The sequence below is a fragment of the Protopterus annectens genome, chromosome 16.part0 (genome assembly GCF_019279795.1).
Source record: "Protopterus annectens isolate FY-2018-M chromosome 16.part0, PAN1.0, whole genome shotgun sequence".
NCBI lineage: Eukaryota > Metazoa > Chordata > Ceratodontiformes > Protopteridae > Protopterus > Protopterus annectens.
The window spans coordinates 255521721-255534867 of NC_056750.1; the positions used below are offsets into that span (position 1 = coordinate 255521721).

Below are 13147 nucleotides of genomic sequence, written 5' to 3' on the forward strand. Positions count from 1 at the left end.
CACTATAATAAATAAATTGATACTCCTGTGATCAGTCTACAGAGCTCTTATTATAAAGGCAGCCAATCAGATCGCAGCATTCATAAGACTCTTACAATACTTTGGTACAACTACCTACTGTAAATACAATCGTAATGTCTTGCATTAACAATAATATATTTATAATATGATTATTTGGTTTATTTGTAAAATATCTGTACAAGTACCATTATACAAATCCTTCTCACAAAGATGAGATCTCATAGCAGGATACAGTTCATATGTACATCATAGCACATCACTGTGAAAAATTACTAAAGGTAAAACTACATAAATCTTTAAATAATGCACTGAAGCCAAGGGCCAGATTCAGAAGAGTATAGTAGTTGTGCTAAGACTATGTTAAGATGCTGGCTCACCAGTCATTTAAGGGGGTCACTTTGCTTATGCGGCTTGCAGATCAGCAGCTTCCACTCTGCATCCCTGACAGTCCACAAAAGTAATTTTGCAATGCTGATCTTCAGGGCTTCATTGCAGATCATCATCTTATATCAAGCTGTCTGGTGTGCCAGTTCACTTTTATGCATTAGGTGCAGCTGCATTGTGCAAAGAAATCGTTTGTGCATACTTTACAATTTCTGTTTTGTGTTTGTTAAAAGAAAATTTCACATACCTGGCTATTTGTTGAGCTTGTACCAGAGCTGCACCCTATCCTCACATATCTGCAGTCTCAGATTTCCTGGGGTCAGTGGCTCATTAAGTGATCTGTGGCCTCAAAAAATTCACCTTGTAGGTTAGCACTTCATGTCTAATTTCAGTATACTTCTCATGTATTTCTGCATTTCTTAGCATCATCTAGCAACATTACTGGAACCCACAAAAAGGGGAAGTGGCAAGGCAATGCCTCATCCAGCTATGGGGTGTGCCCAGCCCCACTTCACACCAAAGCCCACTCCAGTGATGGGTGATGCTGACCTCTGCCAGCACCTTTATGAATCCAGCCTCAGGTCACTTTGCTTATACTTCAGTAAAGTCAGGACATTGACAACCAAGCCTACAACTTATACTTTAATTTTGCAGATATGAAACTCACGTAAGATGATAAATTTGCTTATATATCACATGTAGTAAAAACACTCTAGCATAAGATACATTATCTTCAATGTTATATATTAATTTTGTATGCTCAGTATATTTCATGATGCCATTGTATTTCATGGTTTACACCTCAGCACAACAATAAGGAACCAAATAATAGCACCGGTCATTGTATATGTATAGCATAATATCTAACGCATCTCACGTTGGTAACTAAGTTGTTTTCCCTCTAAACCCTTCCTTGGTATTCAATTCAGGCTTTAGCAATATAATGTAACACTTTGGTATAAAAATGCAACTAAGCAACCCAGCAGTTGAAGACAAAATAGCAAATATTTCCACTGCTACAACATATATACCTTTAGTGCTTAGGTAGGCAGGGATAAATGATAGCCAGACACTGACAAAGACCAGCATACTGAATGTAATAAATTTAGCTTCATTGAATCTATCAGGTAGTGTCCTAGCCATGAAAGCAACAATAAAGCTAACACTTGCTAAGAAGCCTAGATAACCCAGCATGCAGTAGAACATTCCAATGGAGCCTTCATTACACTCAATGACAATTTTCTCCTTGTAATATTTCATGTTGTTTTCTGGGAAGGGGGGTGATGTAGCCAGCCAACCTGCACATATACAGACCTGTACTGCTGAGCTAAACAAGACTATTATAACAGGGGTCTTTGTACCCACCCATCTCCGTAAATTATTTCCTGGCTTTGTAGCATTAAAAGCAATAACCACCGTTATAGTCTTTGCCAAAATGGAAGAAACACAAATGGAAAACAATATCCCGAAGGCCACCTGTCGTAGCAAACAGCTTATGCTGTTTGATGGACTAATGAATAACAAGGAACAGAGAAAGCAAAGCATGAGAACAATAAGCAATATGTAACTGAGACCCCTGTTGTTTGCTTTCACTATTGGTGTGTCCCGGAATTTGATGAAGATCCATAATACAGAAGCTGGGAATGTTGACAGGATTATGGCAATGACAGCCAGTGTACTTCCCAAGGGTTCCTCATACGAGATGAACTCCACAAGCTTCTTAACACAGGCATCTCGCTCAGCATTTGTCCAGTGATCATCCTGGCACTTCAGGCAATCAATTGAGTCTGAAACCAAGAAATTACACTTAAAAATTAGGCACTGATACAAGTTCATGTTTTTCACACTTGGAAACCTTGATGCTTCATTTGTTTACATGACTTTAATGAAAGCACTGTGAGTAAGAGCACAATTTATAGAATGCATTTCACTAATATCTGTTTAACACACTTTAATTGGGGAATAAATCTCTTTAGAATCTATTTTCCCCATGTTTCTCTGACTATTTGCTGTATGCTCAAAAGTCCACCACCCCCAGACAGTGTATTTGGCTTACCCTCCCAGACCAGGGCCAGTCCTGATAGGAGGAGCCCAGGAACAAGGACCTGTTTTGTAAAGTGGATCAAAGAAAACAGGTTACCTCCAGCTGAAGTGCAATCCTCAGCATTTATGAAGCATTTTTCAATGCTGCCCCCCACCCCAGTGCTCTGATATATGCACTGTGGGCCTACATTCTGGCCACAGTGGTGCATGTGTGCTTCCAAGCATGGGCTACATCCAGCTGCAGAACAAGGTGATGCTTAGCAGGTTAAGATCACAGCCCACTCCTGCTGCTCTGCACTACACTTCCACATGGACATGGTGTCAGTTGAGGTGCATAACAGATCTTCACTCCAAGAAAGATGAGGAAGTGACATCTCCCTAGCCTCATCTTCTCTGTCTGTCTTTGCCACTGGGAGTCAATATTCATGTCACAATCAGAGCATCATCCCTCTATAGTGCTGAGATAGCATACTGGTAGTATATCTCAAAGGGTTTTCTTGGGGACACCATCCCCAAGATGTCCCACTACTTTATATTATTAACTACACATTCTACAGATAGTGGGATAAGTGCAAATCAGGAAATATATCAGCGTGTGTTAGCCATGTGGAGCACTGTTTAAGTTTCAGGTGTATGAAGTTTAAGGAAACCATGTGAATCAGCCACCACCATCTATGGAGTTTACTAGACAAGCAGGGAATAGAAGTAGATTGCCAGGCCTTTTTTTCATATCACTCACACATTGCATGCATACCTAGGAGAATTTAGAGTCATCAATCAGGCTATCATGTCTTAGGGATATGGGATAAAGCCAAACTACCTGGACACAACCCACCAGAACATAAGAAGAACATGTAGGCTGTACACAGAAGGGACATCAGCTGAGAATCAAACCCAAGAACCTCTTGCTGTTTAATTTATCCAAGTCTTTTGGGTTTCTAATACCACGACAGGAATGGATCCCATTCCTAGGTTAGGGTATGATTAAAGTTCAAAAAGGCATCAGTGCTATCCACTGTGCCATTGTGCTACCAGTAGATGAATGTAATACACTGCTAGATGAATATGGGGGAGGTATAGACAAGGCCATCATGTTACAGCATAGGATCATAGGAAGTTACTAGGTTATTAGCCTTGAGGCCCTTATAAGCCTAGCCAAGAGTTTAGCCCATGTTTAGACAAGTCAGCACCCAATGCCCCTGTCCAGCAGGGAGACAGGTGGAATCCCAGGGGTATATTTTCTGTTTCCCATTAAGTTATCCAGGTTGCTCTTAAAAAGGGATAATGCGGTACTCTGCTTGACATGGAGATGGAGTCTATTTCACAGATGGGGGAGTCTCTGGGACACAAATCTGTCCTGCCAACAAGTCCTACTGATGTCACAGACCAGGTTGAGGTTGTGCATGCAGGTTACTTGAGTAGAGTTTGTCTTGCAGATATGCAGCACTCCCATCAAGGTGGGGTCTAAGATTGCTGTGTATGCCAGACTGCCAGACAGAGGTCACCTCTGAGGAGTCTGTATGAAACTGAGTAGAGGGACAGAGTAGATGTTTGTGGTCCTGTATTCTCCTGATGAGGAGCCTCTGTGGTCTCTCCAGCTGTTGCATGTGCTTTGCGAGGTGCATGCCGGAAAGGGTGTTGTACTCAATAATGGGCTTTATAAGGCAAGAATACAGGGATGTTATGACCCCCCTTGTCCCTAGATGAGATACCCTTACTTATGAGGTGGGTCATGTAGAAAACTTTCCATACAACAGAAGCAACATAGTGGTCAAAAGTCAGGTAGCTATCAACCTGGGTGCCCAAATCCCTCACGACTGATTATGTGCTTAGGACATTGTCATTAATGTGATAATTTGTGTGGATGTCACTCTTTCCAAAGTGGATGATAATGAATTTTTTGCTATTCAGCTTGAAGCCATGTTTCTGGCACCAGTCATTTGTTTGGGTGAGACCCTCTTGGAGGATGTCCACATCACTAGGGGAATTGATTACAGCACCCAGCTTGCAGTCATCTGCAAACTTAGTCAGCCATAGCTCACTGGTTTTGGCCTGCAGCTCAGAAATGTATATCCCAAATAACAGATGCCCCAAGACTGATCCCCGGCATATGACACTCATTACAGGTCTATTGCTTGAAATGGCTTCCCCTATTTTGACAAGGTGGGTTCTGTTGGTGAGCCAGTTTGCTACCCATCTAGTAACATATGGATTGATGCCTAGTTGAGAGAGTTTATCTATTATGCCCATGTGGGGAATAGTGTCGAAGGCTTTGGCCAGGTCAAGGTAGACTGTGTGCACCATCTTCCCCTAGTCCATGGCTTTGGTGACTGTCTCAAATACGTCGACCAAATTTAACAGACATGACCTGCCCTTAATGAAGCCAAACTGTGTGGGATTGAGTGTTTGAAGGTTGCCAAAGTCCTTCTTAATGAGGTCGATGATAATCCATTCCATGGCCTTGCAGATCAGGCTAGTTAGGCTGATGGAACTATAATTTCCTAGATTAGTGGATGCTCCAACTTTGTGCAAAGGGATGACAGTGGCTGCTCTTCACTCAGCTGGGAAGAAGCTGGTACTCAAGCTTTGGCTGAATATGGTGCCTAATGGTGCTGCAAGTTCCTGCCTGAGTTCATGTAGGATGCAGCCTGGGATGTTATTGTGTCCCATGGAGGTTGTATTTTTTGCCTTTCGGAGGCAGTGATGACCTGTTCCCTAGAGATAAGGGGAGTGGGCAGGTTCTGGGGATGTGCTGATTTACTAATGAGGGGGACAGAGGAGTGAAGTTTTCACTGATTCTGTCAGCCAGCAGGTTGGCTATATCTATGGTATTTGTGTATGTGGTATCCTTGACCACCAGTTCTGAGCAGATCTGGGTGCTTCCTTTGAGATTGCGGATATATGTGAAGATGGCCTTATGATAGTCTCTAGTAGATGTGGCCAATTTGGACTCGAAGTTTGCTTTGGAGGATTTCACAAGTGCTCTTATTTGCTTGTTCAGGCTAAGGAGAGCTTGCTTCCAATTGGGCACCTGCTCCATCTTGGTCCTGGACAGCAATTTTTTCCTTTTGTTATAGAGCTTATTTATTGCAGATGTCCACCAGACAGGTTTACTCTTCCTTGCGGAGGATGATTTTGTCCTGTCAGGTATTCCTGATTCCATGCTTCTATATAAGTGCTTGTATAGTACTTTGGTGTAGATTTGGACATTGGTGCCAGTTCCTACAAAGAGGGAAGGGGCTGTGAAGCTGTTTATACCATCCCTCAAGAGGATGTAATCAGCTTTGGAGAAGTTTTTTTGTTTGATCCTAACTAGAGGCGGGTCAGGGAAGATGGTGCCTCCGAAAGTACCTGCTTTATGGTCGGATCTTACCAGGGAGGATGGTACTGTAGGGATGCTGCAGAGGTTATTCATGTTGGTTAATATCAAGTCCAAGATATTATCACCTCTTGTGGGGGTATTGACTAGCTGTTCCAAGGTGTTTGTATTGACAAAATCAAGGAATGTTTGGGCATTTGTGTTCTGGCATGAGTAGTTCTTCCAGTCTATGTTTGGGTAGTTAAAGTCGCCCAGAATCAGGGTAAAGGGTTGAATCTTGATAGATTCTAAGTGGTCCAGATAGGTGGAGTAGGCATGTTGAGTCAAATTTGGGGGCCTGTAGCAAGCTATGATTTGAATCGGGTCTTGTCAATTGTTAACTGCACCTGGAGTGTCTCCTGTGCGTCATACTGTTTGACCAGCCTAGAGGTATGTATGTCTTTAATATATATTGAAACTCCACATCCTTTGGCTTTGCTGCCCACAGTTTGTGGTCTGAATGTATGATAGGATGAGTAACCAGGTAAGGCTGGAGTGCTTTCCACAGCTCTGAACCATGTTTCAGTGACTGTGCAAATGTCAGCATCTTCCAGGGTTTAGAATGTTTGTAATGAGTGCAGTTTCATGTATAGACTTCCTAGCATTTAGCAGCATGACCTTCAGTTTGCGTTTTATTGAAATTTTTATGTTGGTAGTTTTGACCTCATCAGTTTTCCTAAAAAAGGCACTATGGGGGAGGCAAGAACCTTTTCCAAAAGCCTGAAGCCCAAGTGAGACAGATGCAGGCCATCTCTGGCAAAGCATTGTGGTCTGTCGATCATATCTTTCCAGGCTGTCAGGTACTGGATCCCCTGGAATGACACCAGAAACTAAGCCAAGTGTTAAAATCAATCATCTTCTGTTTGTATTAAAGCATCATTCTGGGTGACGGTAGAATACTGCTTAAGGCTAGGGACATACCTGCCTGGGACACATATCCAGCGAACTCAACCATGTCTCTCTTCATATAGTCCAGGGAGGTAAATCTCAAGTCATTCATGCAAACATGGACTATGACAGAATCATAACAGTACCTGTTGTTGGGAGACTTGAGTGTGTGTATGATATGGCAGATACTGGCACCTGACGAACAACTAACTGTGACTTTATCCTTATCCAGCCTGGTGAGAGGCATGTCACACTTACAATTTAAACAAGCTATAAACAAGCAGTAATAAATGCAGCAGAAAATATGAAATTGAACACTTTAGAGAACAAGCAGCAGAAAAAGCAAGATGAAGTAACAGGATAAGAGGAGGAAACACAAATATAGTAAAAGCAGCTGAACAAACTGTTTTTTTTTTGTTTTTGTTTTTTTTTTTTTAGTAACGTGGAAAGGGAGAGAGGAGGAACAGAAGGCAATTCAAGGTTAACAAACTAAGGGGGTTGGCCTTCCCAAATGATCACTGTGCATTAGGTAGAATGAGCTAATGAGATGGGACTGTGAGGAGTGTCCCAGATTAAATTTATAGTAGGGGTGGGCAACTGCAAAACCCACCACATTTAAGAACACAACAACAATTGGGCCGGAGGGTGAGGGAAAACAAAATTCAGACAGAGGCCAAGCAAATATATAAATGCAGACACAGATAAGTAATAATTCAGTCAAGCAAATAAATAAAAACAGTGCAGTACTGTTAAGAATAACTGAAATATGGAATTATTTTTGATTGAAAGTCCTGGATTTATGGTGTGTTATAAATCCTAGTAATCCTAGAAGCTAAAAGAGAAAGCAGTCCACCAAGGGCTTATGGATTTAATGTAGTATTTTATAAATCTCCAGCAACATAGATTCATATTAGGAAATAAGTGTAAATCTATACTCATCCATTTGTGTTACCTGCTCCCAACTAAGGCTGCTATGTTCTCCAGGAGTGATTAGCTAGAAAACTAAATGATACAAAACAAGATGGCATACTTGTGGGTTGATAAGGGACAGGTTGAGGATTCAAACTCACCATGTGGTAATAAGATGGGTCTCAGATGAGTCAGAAATAATTAAAGAAATACCTTGTGGATCATTTGTAGGATCCATTCTATTCAATATATTTGTGAATGACATAATTAGAGATCTGGGCAATGTATTAGACATTCTTTTGCTGGCAATGTCAGCTGAAAATATTAGAATTATTGTGGTGGTTTGCTGATCTTCACTTCCAGGGGAAACTTAGAACCATAAAATTAATGGATAGACAGAGATAGCAGCTTAATTTCAGTGCACATAAAGCCATGAGGGTGTACTGTGAGTCTGGGGTATGCAGATGCACCTTGGGTACAGTAAAGCATGGTAAAGAAAACCTCCAGGTGTGGTTCATGACATCACAGAAACTAAATTATTTTGTTGGAGATATAGGAAAGTAAAACCTTTTGCTAAATACAAAGGATGGCACTAAAAGCTTTCAAAACCAGAGAGAATACAGTTAAAGATATAACTGTCATCCTAATAATAATTCTATATAAAAAGAAGTCAAACGGCAAGTATATGAGAGAAAGAGAGAGAGAGACAGACTGCTGTCTCTAAAACTTAAAACTACAGAAAATGTTTACCTTAAAGAGTAAAACAACTACCTTCATAAACAGCACACAAACAGATGAAAGATAAAGAAAATTTTTTGTTGGTTCATACCAATACCCACATGACTACTGTTTCAAAAAAAAAAAAAACAAAGGGCCTGAAAAAGAACTGTCAAATCTTGACATTTCAGGTAGAAACATTTAATAAACCAAGAAGAAGACAGTGAAAACCGACATTAAACTATTGTAATGAATAGAACTGCAGAGAGACTGGAAAAAATGGACCTTGAAAATTTCTTGTTAATCTGCCAAATAATTGTTTTTTTTTTGTCAAGGCATCACTACTAAAATTAAAACAAGCCTGCAGAGCATTACTGATCTGGCAGCCCCCAGACCAGTAGCTATATTACTTGCAAACAAAATAAAGAACTTTGCCCCTGCACAAACAAAATGAAAAATGTTGTTCTCCTTTACATGCTATACTCTTATGTAATGCACTAAATTTTCTCATTTGCTGCTTTCATAAGTGGTATGAGAGGGTAGCAACTTGATGATGAATGTTGTAGTATACCTTCTATAATTCTAAACTTTGACTCCTTATCAACAGACTATAACTCACATGACTTTAGCTACCAACTAGTTTTAGGCCAGGGCATGGTATCTATGTGTACTTGTACATTTGAATAACTAATTTATAACTTCTGTGTACCAGCTGAACAAAAGTCTGTGTTGCGTCACTTAATGTAATCCCCGAGGTTCAGAAACAGGTAGCACACTACAAAATGCCACTGTCATCAGGACTACACAGTGAATTATGCCTCATCAATTCAAACATTGCTGTGTTGTTCTAACAGTATGGAAGCACCAGCCTATAGTGCCACAGTGATTTCTCTGTTCAAGGGTGCATTCAAATATGTCAGTCTGGGGGCACAGCTAATGTAAATCAGCCATGTGATGTTCCCCTGACTTTTCTCCATCATTGTAATAGTGTGATACAGTCAGTCAAAGACTACCTTTTCTATACTATTGGAGTAGTAAAACAAAATTGTTCACACCATTTTTGATGTCCTACACCCATGCACTTCTGTGGCAGGAGCAAGGCTTTCAACACCATAGCAGCCATCAGAGTGTGTGTGTGTGTGTGTGCGTGTGTGTGGGTGTGAGGACACATACAGTGTGTATATGCAATTCTTTGTGTGTGTGACTGCAGCTGTCTGGATGTCTGTAAGTGTGTGTGTGTGTGTGTGTGTGTGTGTGTGTGTGCGTGTGTGTGTGCGTGTGTGTGTGTGTGTGTGTGTGTGTGTGCGTGCGTGCGTGCGTGTGTGTGTGTGTGTGTGTGTGTGTGTGTGTGTGTGTGTGTGTGTGTGTGTGTGTGTGGACACATACAGTGTGTATATGCAATTCTTTGTGTGTGTGACTGCAGCTGTCTAGATGTCTGTAAGTGTGTGTGTGTGTCCAGCAGGGAGACAGGTGGAATCCCAGGGGTATATTTTCTGTTTCCCATTCAGTTATCCAGGTTGTGCTTAAAAAGGGATAATGAGGTACTCTGCTTGACATGGAGATAGAGTCTATTTCACAGATGGGGGAGTCTCTGGGACACAAATCTGTCATGCCAACAAGTCCTACTGATGCCACAGACCAGGTTGAGGTTGCGAATGCAGGTTACTTGAGTGGAGCTTGTCTTGCGGATATGCAGCACTCCCATCAAGGCGGGGTCTAAGATTGCTGTGTATGCCAGACTGCCAGACAGAGGTCACCTCTGAGGAGTCTGTATGAAACTGAGTAGAGGGACAGGGTAGATGTTTGTGGTCCTGTATTCTCCTGATGAGGAGCCTCTGTGGTCTCTCCAGCTGTTGCATGTGCTTTGCGAGGTGCATGCTGGAAAGGGTGTTGTACTCAATAATGGACTTTATAAGGCAAGAATACAGGGATGTTATGACCCCCCCTTGTACCTAGATGAGATACCCTTACTTATGAGGTGGGTCATGTAGAAAACTTGCCATACAACAGAAGCAACATAGTGGTCAAAAGTCAGGTTGCTATCAACCTGGGTGCCCAAATCCCTCACGACTGATTATGTGCTTAGGACATTGTTTTTAATGTGATAATTTGTGTGGATGTCACTCTTTCCAAAGTGGATGATAATGAATTTTTGCTATTCAGCTTGAAGCCATGTTTCTGGCACCAGTCATTTGTTTGGGTGAGACCCTCTTGGAGGATGTCCACATCACTAGGAGAATTGATTACAGCACCCAGCTTGCAGTCATCTGCAAACTTAGTCAGCCATAGCCCACTGGTTTTGGCCTGCAGCTCAGAAATGTATATCCCAAATAACAGATGCCCCAAGACTGATCCCCAGCATATGACACTCATTACAGGTCTATTGCTTGAAATGGCTTCCCCTATTTTGACAAGGTGGGTTTTGTTGGTGAGCCAGTTTGCTACCCATCTGGTAACATATGGATTGATGCCTAGTGGAGAGAGTTTATCTATTATGCCCATGTGGGGAATAGTGTCGAAGGCTTTGGCCAGGTCAAGGTAGACGGTGTGCACCATCTTCCCCTAGTCCATGGCTTTGGTGACTGTCTCAAATAAGTCGACCAAATTTGACAGACATGACCTGCCCTTAATGAAGCCAGACTGTGTGGGATTGAGTGTTTGAAGGTTGCCAAAGTCCTTGTTAATGAGGTTGATGATAATCCATTCCATGGCCTTGCAGATCAGGCTAGTTAGGTTGATGGGGCTATAATTTCCTAACTTAGTGGATGCTCCAACTTTGGGCAAAGGGATGACAGTGGCTGCTCTTCACTCAGCTGGGATGAAGCTGGTACTCAAGCTTTGGTTGAATATGGTGCCTAATGGTGCTGCAAGTTCCTGCCTGAGTTCATGTAGGATGCAGCCCGGGATGTTATTGTGTCCCATGGAGGTTGTATTTTTTGCCTTTCGGAGGCAGTGATGACCTGTTCCCTAGAGATAAGGGGAGTGGGCAGGTTCTGGGGATGTGCTGATTTACTAATGAGGGGGACAGAGTAGTGAAGTTTTCACTGATTCTGTCAGCCAGCAGGTTGGCTATATCTACGGTATTTGTGTATGTGGTATCCTTGACCACCAGTTCTGAGCAGATCTGGGTGCTTCCTTTGAGATTGCGGATATATGTGAAGATGGCCTTATGATTGTCTCTACTAGATGTGGCCAATTTGGACTCGAAGTTTGCTTTGGAGGATTTCACAAGTGCTCTTATTTGCTTGTTCAGGCTAAGGAGAGCTTGCTTCCAATTGGGCACCTGCTCCATCTTGGTCCTGGACAGCAATTTTTTCCTTTTGTTATATAGTTTATTTGTTGCAGATGTCCACCAGACAGGTTTACTCTTCCTTGCGGAGGATGATTTTGTCCTGTCAGGTATTCCTGATTCCATGCTTCTATATAAGTGCTTGTATAGTACTTTGGTGTAGATTTGGACATTGGTGCCAGTTCCTACAAAGAGGGAAGGGGCTGTGAAGCTGTTTATACCATCCCTCAAGAGGATGTAATCAGCTTTGGGGAATTTTTTTGCTTAATTCTAACTAGAGGGGGGTTCAGAGAAGATGGTGCCTTCAAAAGTGTCTGCTCTATGGTCGGATCTTACCAGGGAGGATGGTACTGTAGGGATGCTGCAGAGGTTATTCATGTTGGTTAATACCAAGTCCAAGATATTATCACCTCTTGTGGGGGTATTGACTAGCTGTTCCAAGGTGTTTGTATTGACAAAATCAAAGAATGTTTGGGCATTTGTGTTCTGGCATGAGTAGTTCTTCCAGTCTATGTTTGAGTAGTTAAAGTCACCCAGAATCAGGGTAAAGGGTTGAATCTTGTAAGATTCTAAGTGGTCCAGATAGGTGGAGTGGGCATGTTGAGTCAAATTTGGGGGCCTGTAGCAAGCTATGATTTGAATCAGGTCTTGTCAATGGTTAACTGCACCTGGAGTGTCTCCTGTGCGTCATACTGTTTGACCAGCCTAGAGGTATGTATGTCTTTAATATATATCGAAACTCCACCTCCTTTGGCTTTGCTGCCCACAGTTTGTGGTCTGAATGTATGATAGGATGAGTAACCAGGTAAGGCTGGAGTGCTTTCCACAGCTCTGAACCAAGTTTCGGTGACTGTGCAAATTTCAGCATCTTCCAGGGTTTAGAATGTTTGTAATGAGTGCAGTTTCATGTATAGACTTCCTAGCATTTAGCAGCATGACCTTCAGTTTGCGTTTTATTGAAATTTTTATGTTGGTAGTTTTGACCTCATCAGTTTTCCTAAAAAAGGCACTATGGGGGAGGCAAGAACCTTTTCCAAAAGCCTGAAGCCCAAGTGAGACAGATGCAGGCCATCTCTGGCAAAGCACTGTGGTCTGTCGATCATATCTTTCCAGGCTATCAGGTACTGGATCCCCTGGAATGACACCAGAAACTAAGCCAAGTGTTAAAATCAATCATCTTCTGTTTGTATTAAAGCATCATTCTGGGTGACGGTAGAATACTGCTTAAGGCTGGGGCCACGCCTGCCTGGGACACATATCCAGCGAACTCAACCATGTCTCTTTTCATATAGTCCAGGGAGGTAAATCTCAAGTCATTCTTGCAAACATGGACTATGACAGAATCATAACAGTACCTGTTGTTGGGAGACTTGAGTGTGTGTGTGATATGGCAGATACTGGCACCTGACGAACAACTAACTGTGACTTTTTCCTTATCCAGCCTGGTGAGAGGCATGTCACACTTACAATTTAAACAAGCTATAAACAAGCAGTAATAAATGCAGCAGAAAATATGAAATTAAACACTTTAGAGAACA

At 42.0% G+C, this 13147-nt stretch overlaps 1 protein-coding gene across 1 annotated transcript in view; it reads right to left on the minus strand.

Annotated features, from left to right (window-relative positions):
* Positions 1–419: 419 nt before the first annotated feature.
* The window catches only part of LOC122790586 (extracellular calcium-sensing receptor-like), a 115631-nt gene continuing 102903 nt past the window's right edge, over positions 420–13147 (minus strand). The window contains exon 9 of the mRNA XM_044058112.1: positions 420–2192. Coding sequence (XP_043914047.1) covers positions 1291–2192 — 902 coding nt within the window. The 3' untranslated portion in view covers positions 420–1290. The remainder of the gene's footprint in view (positions 2193–13147) is intronic.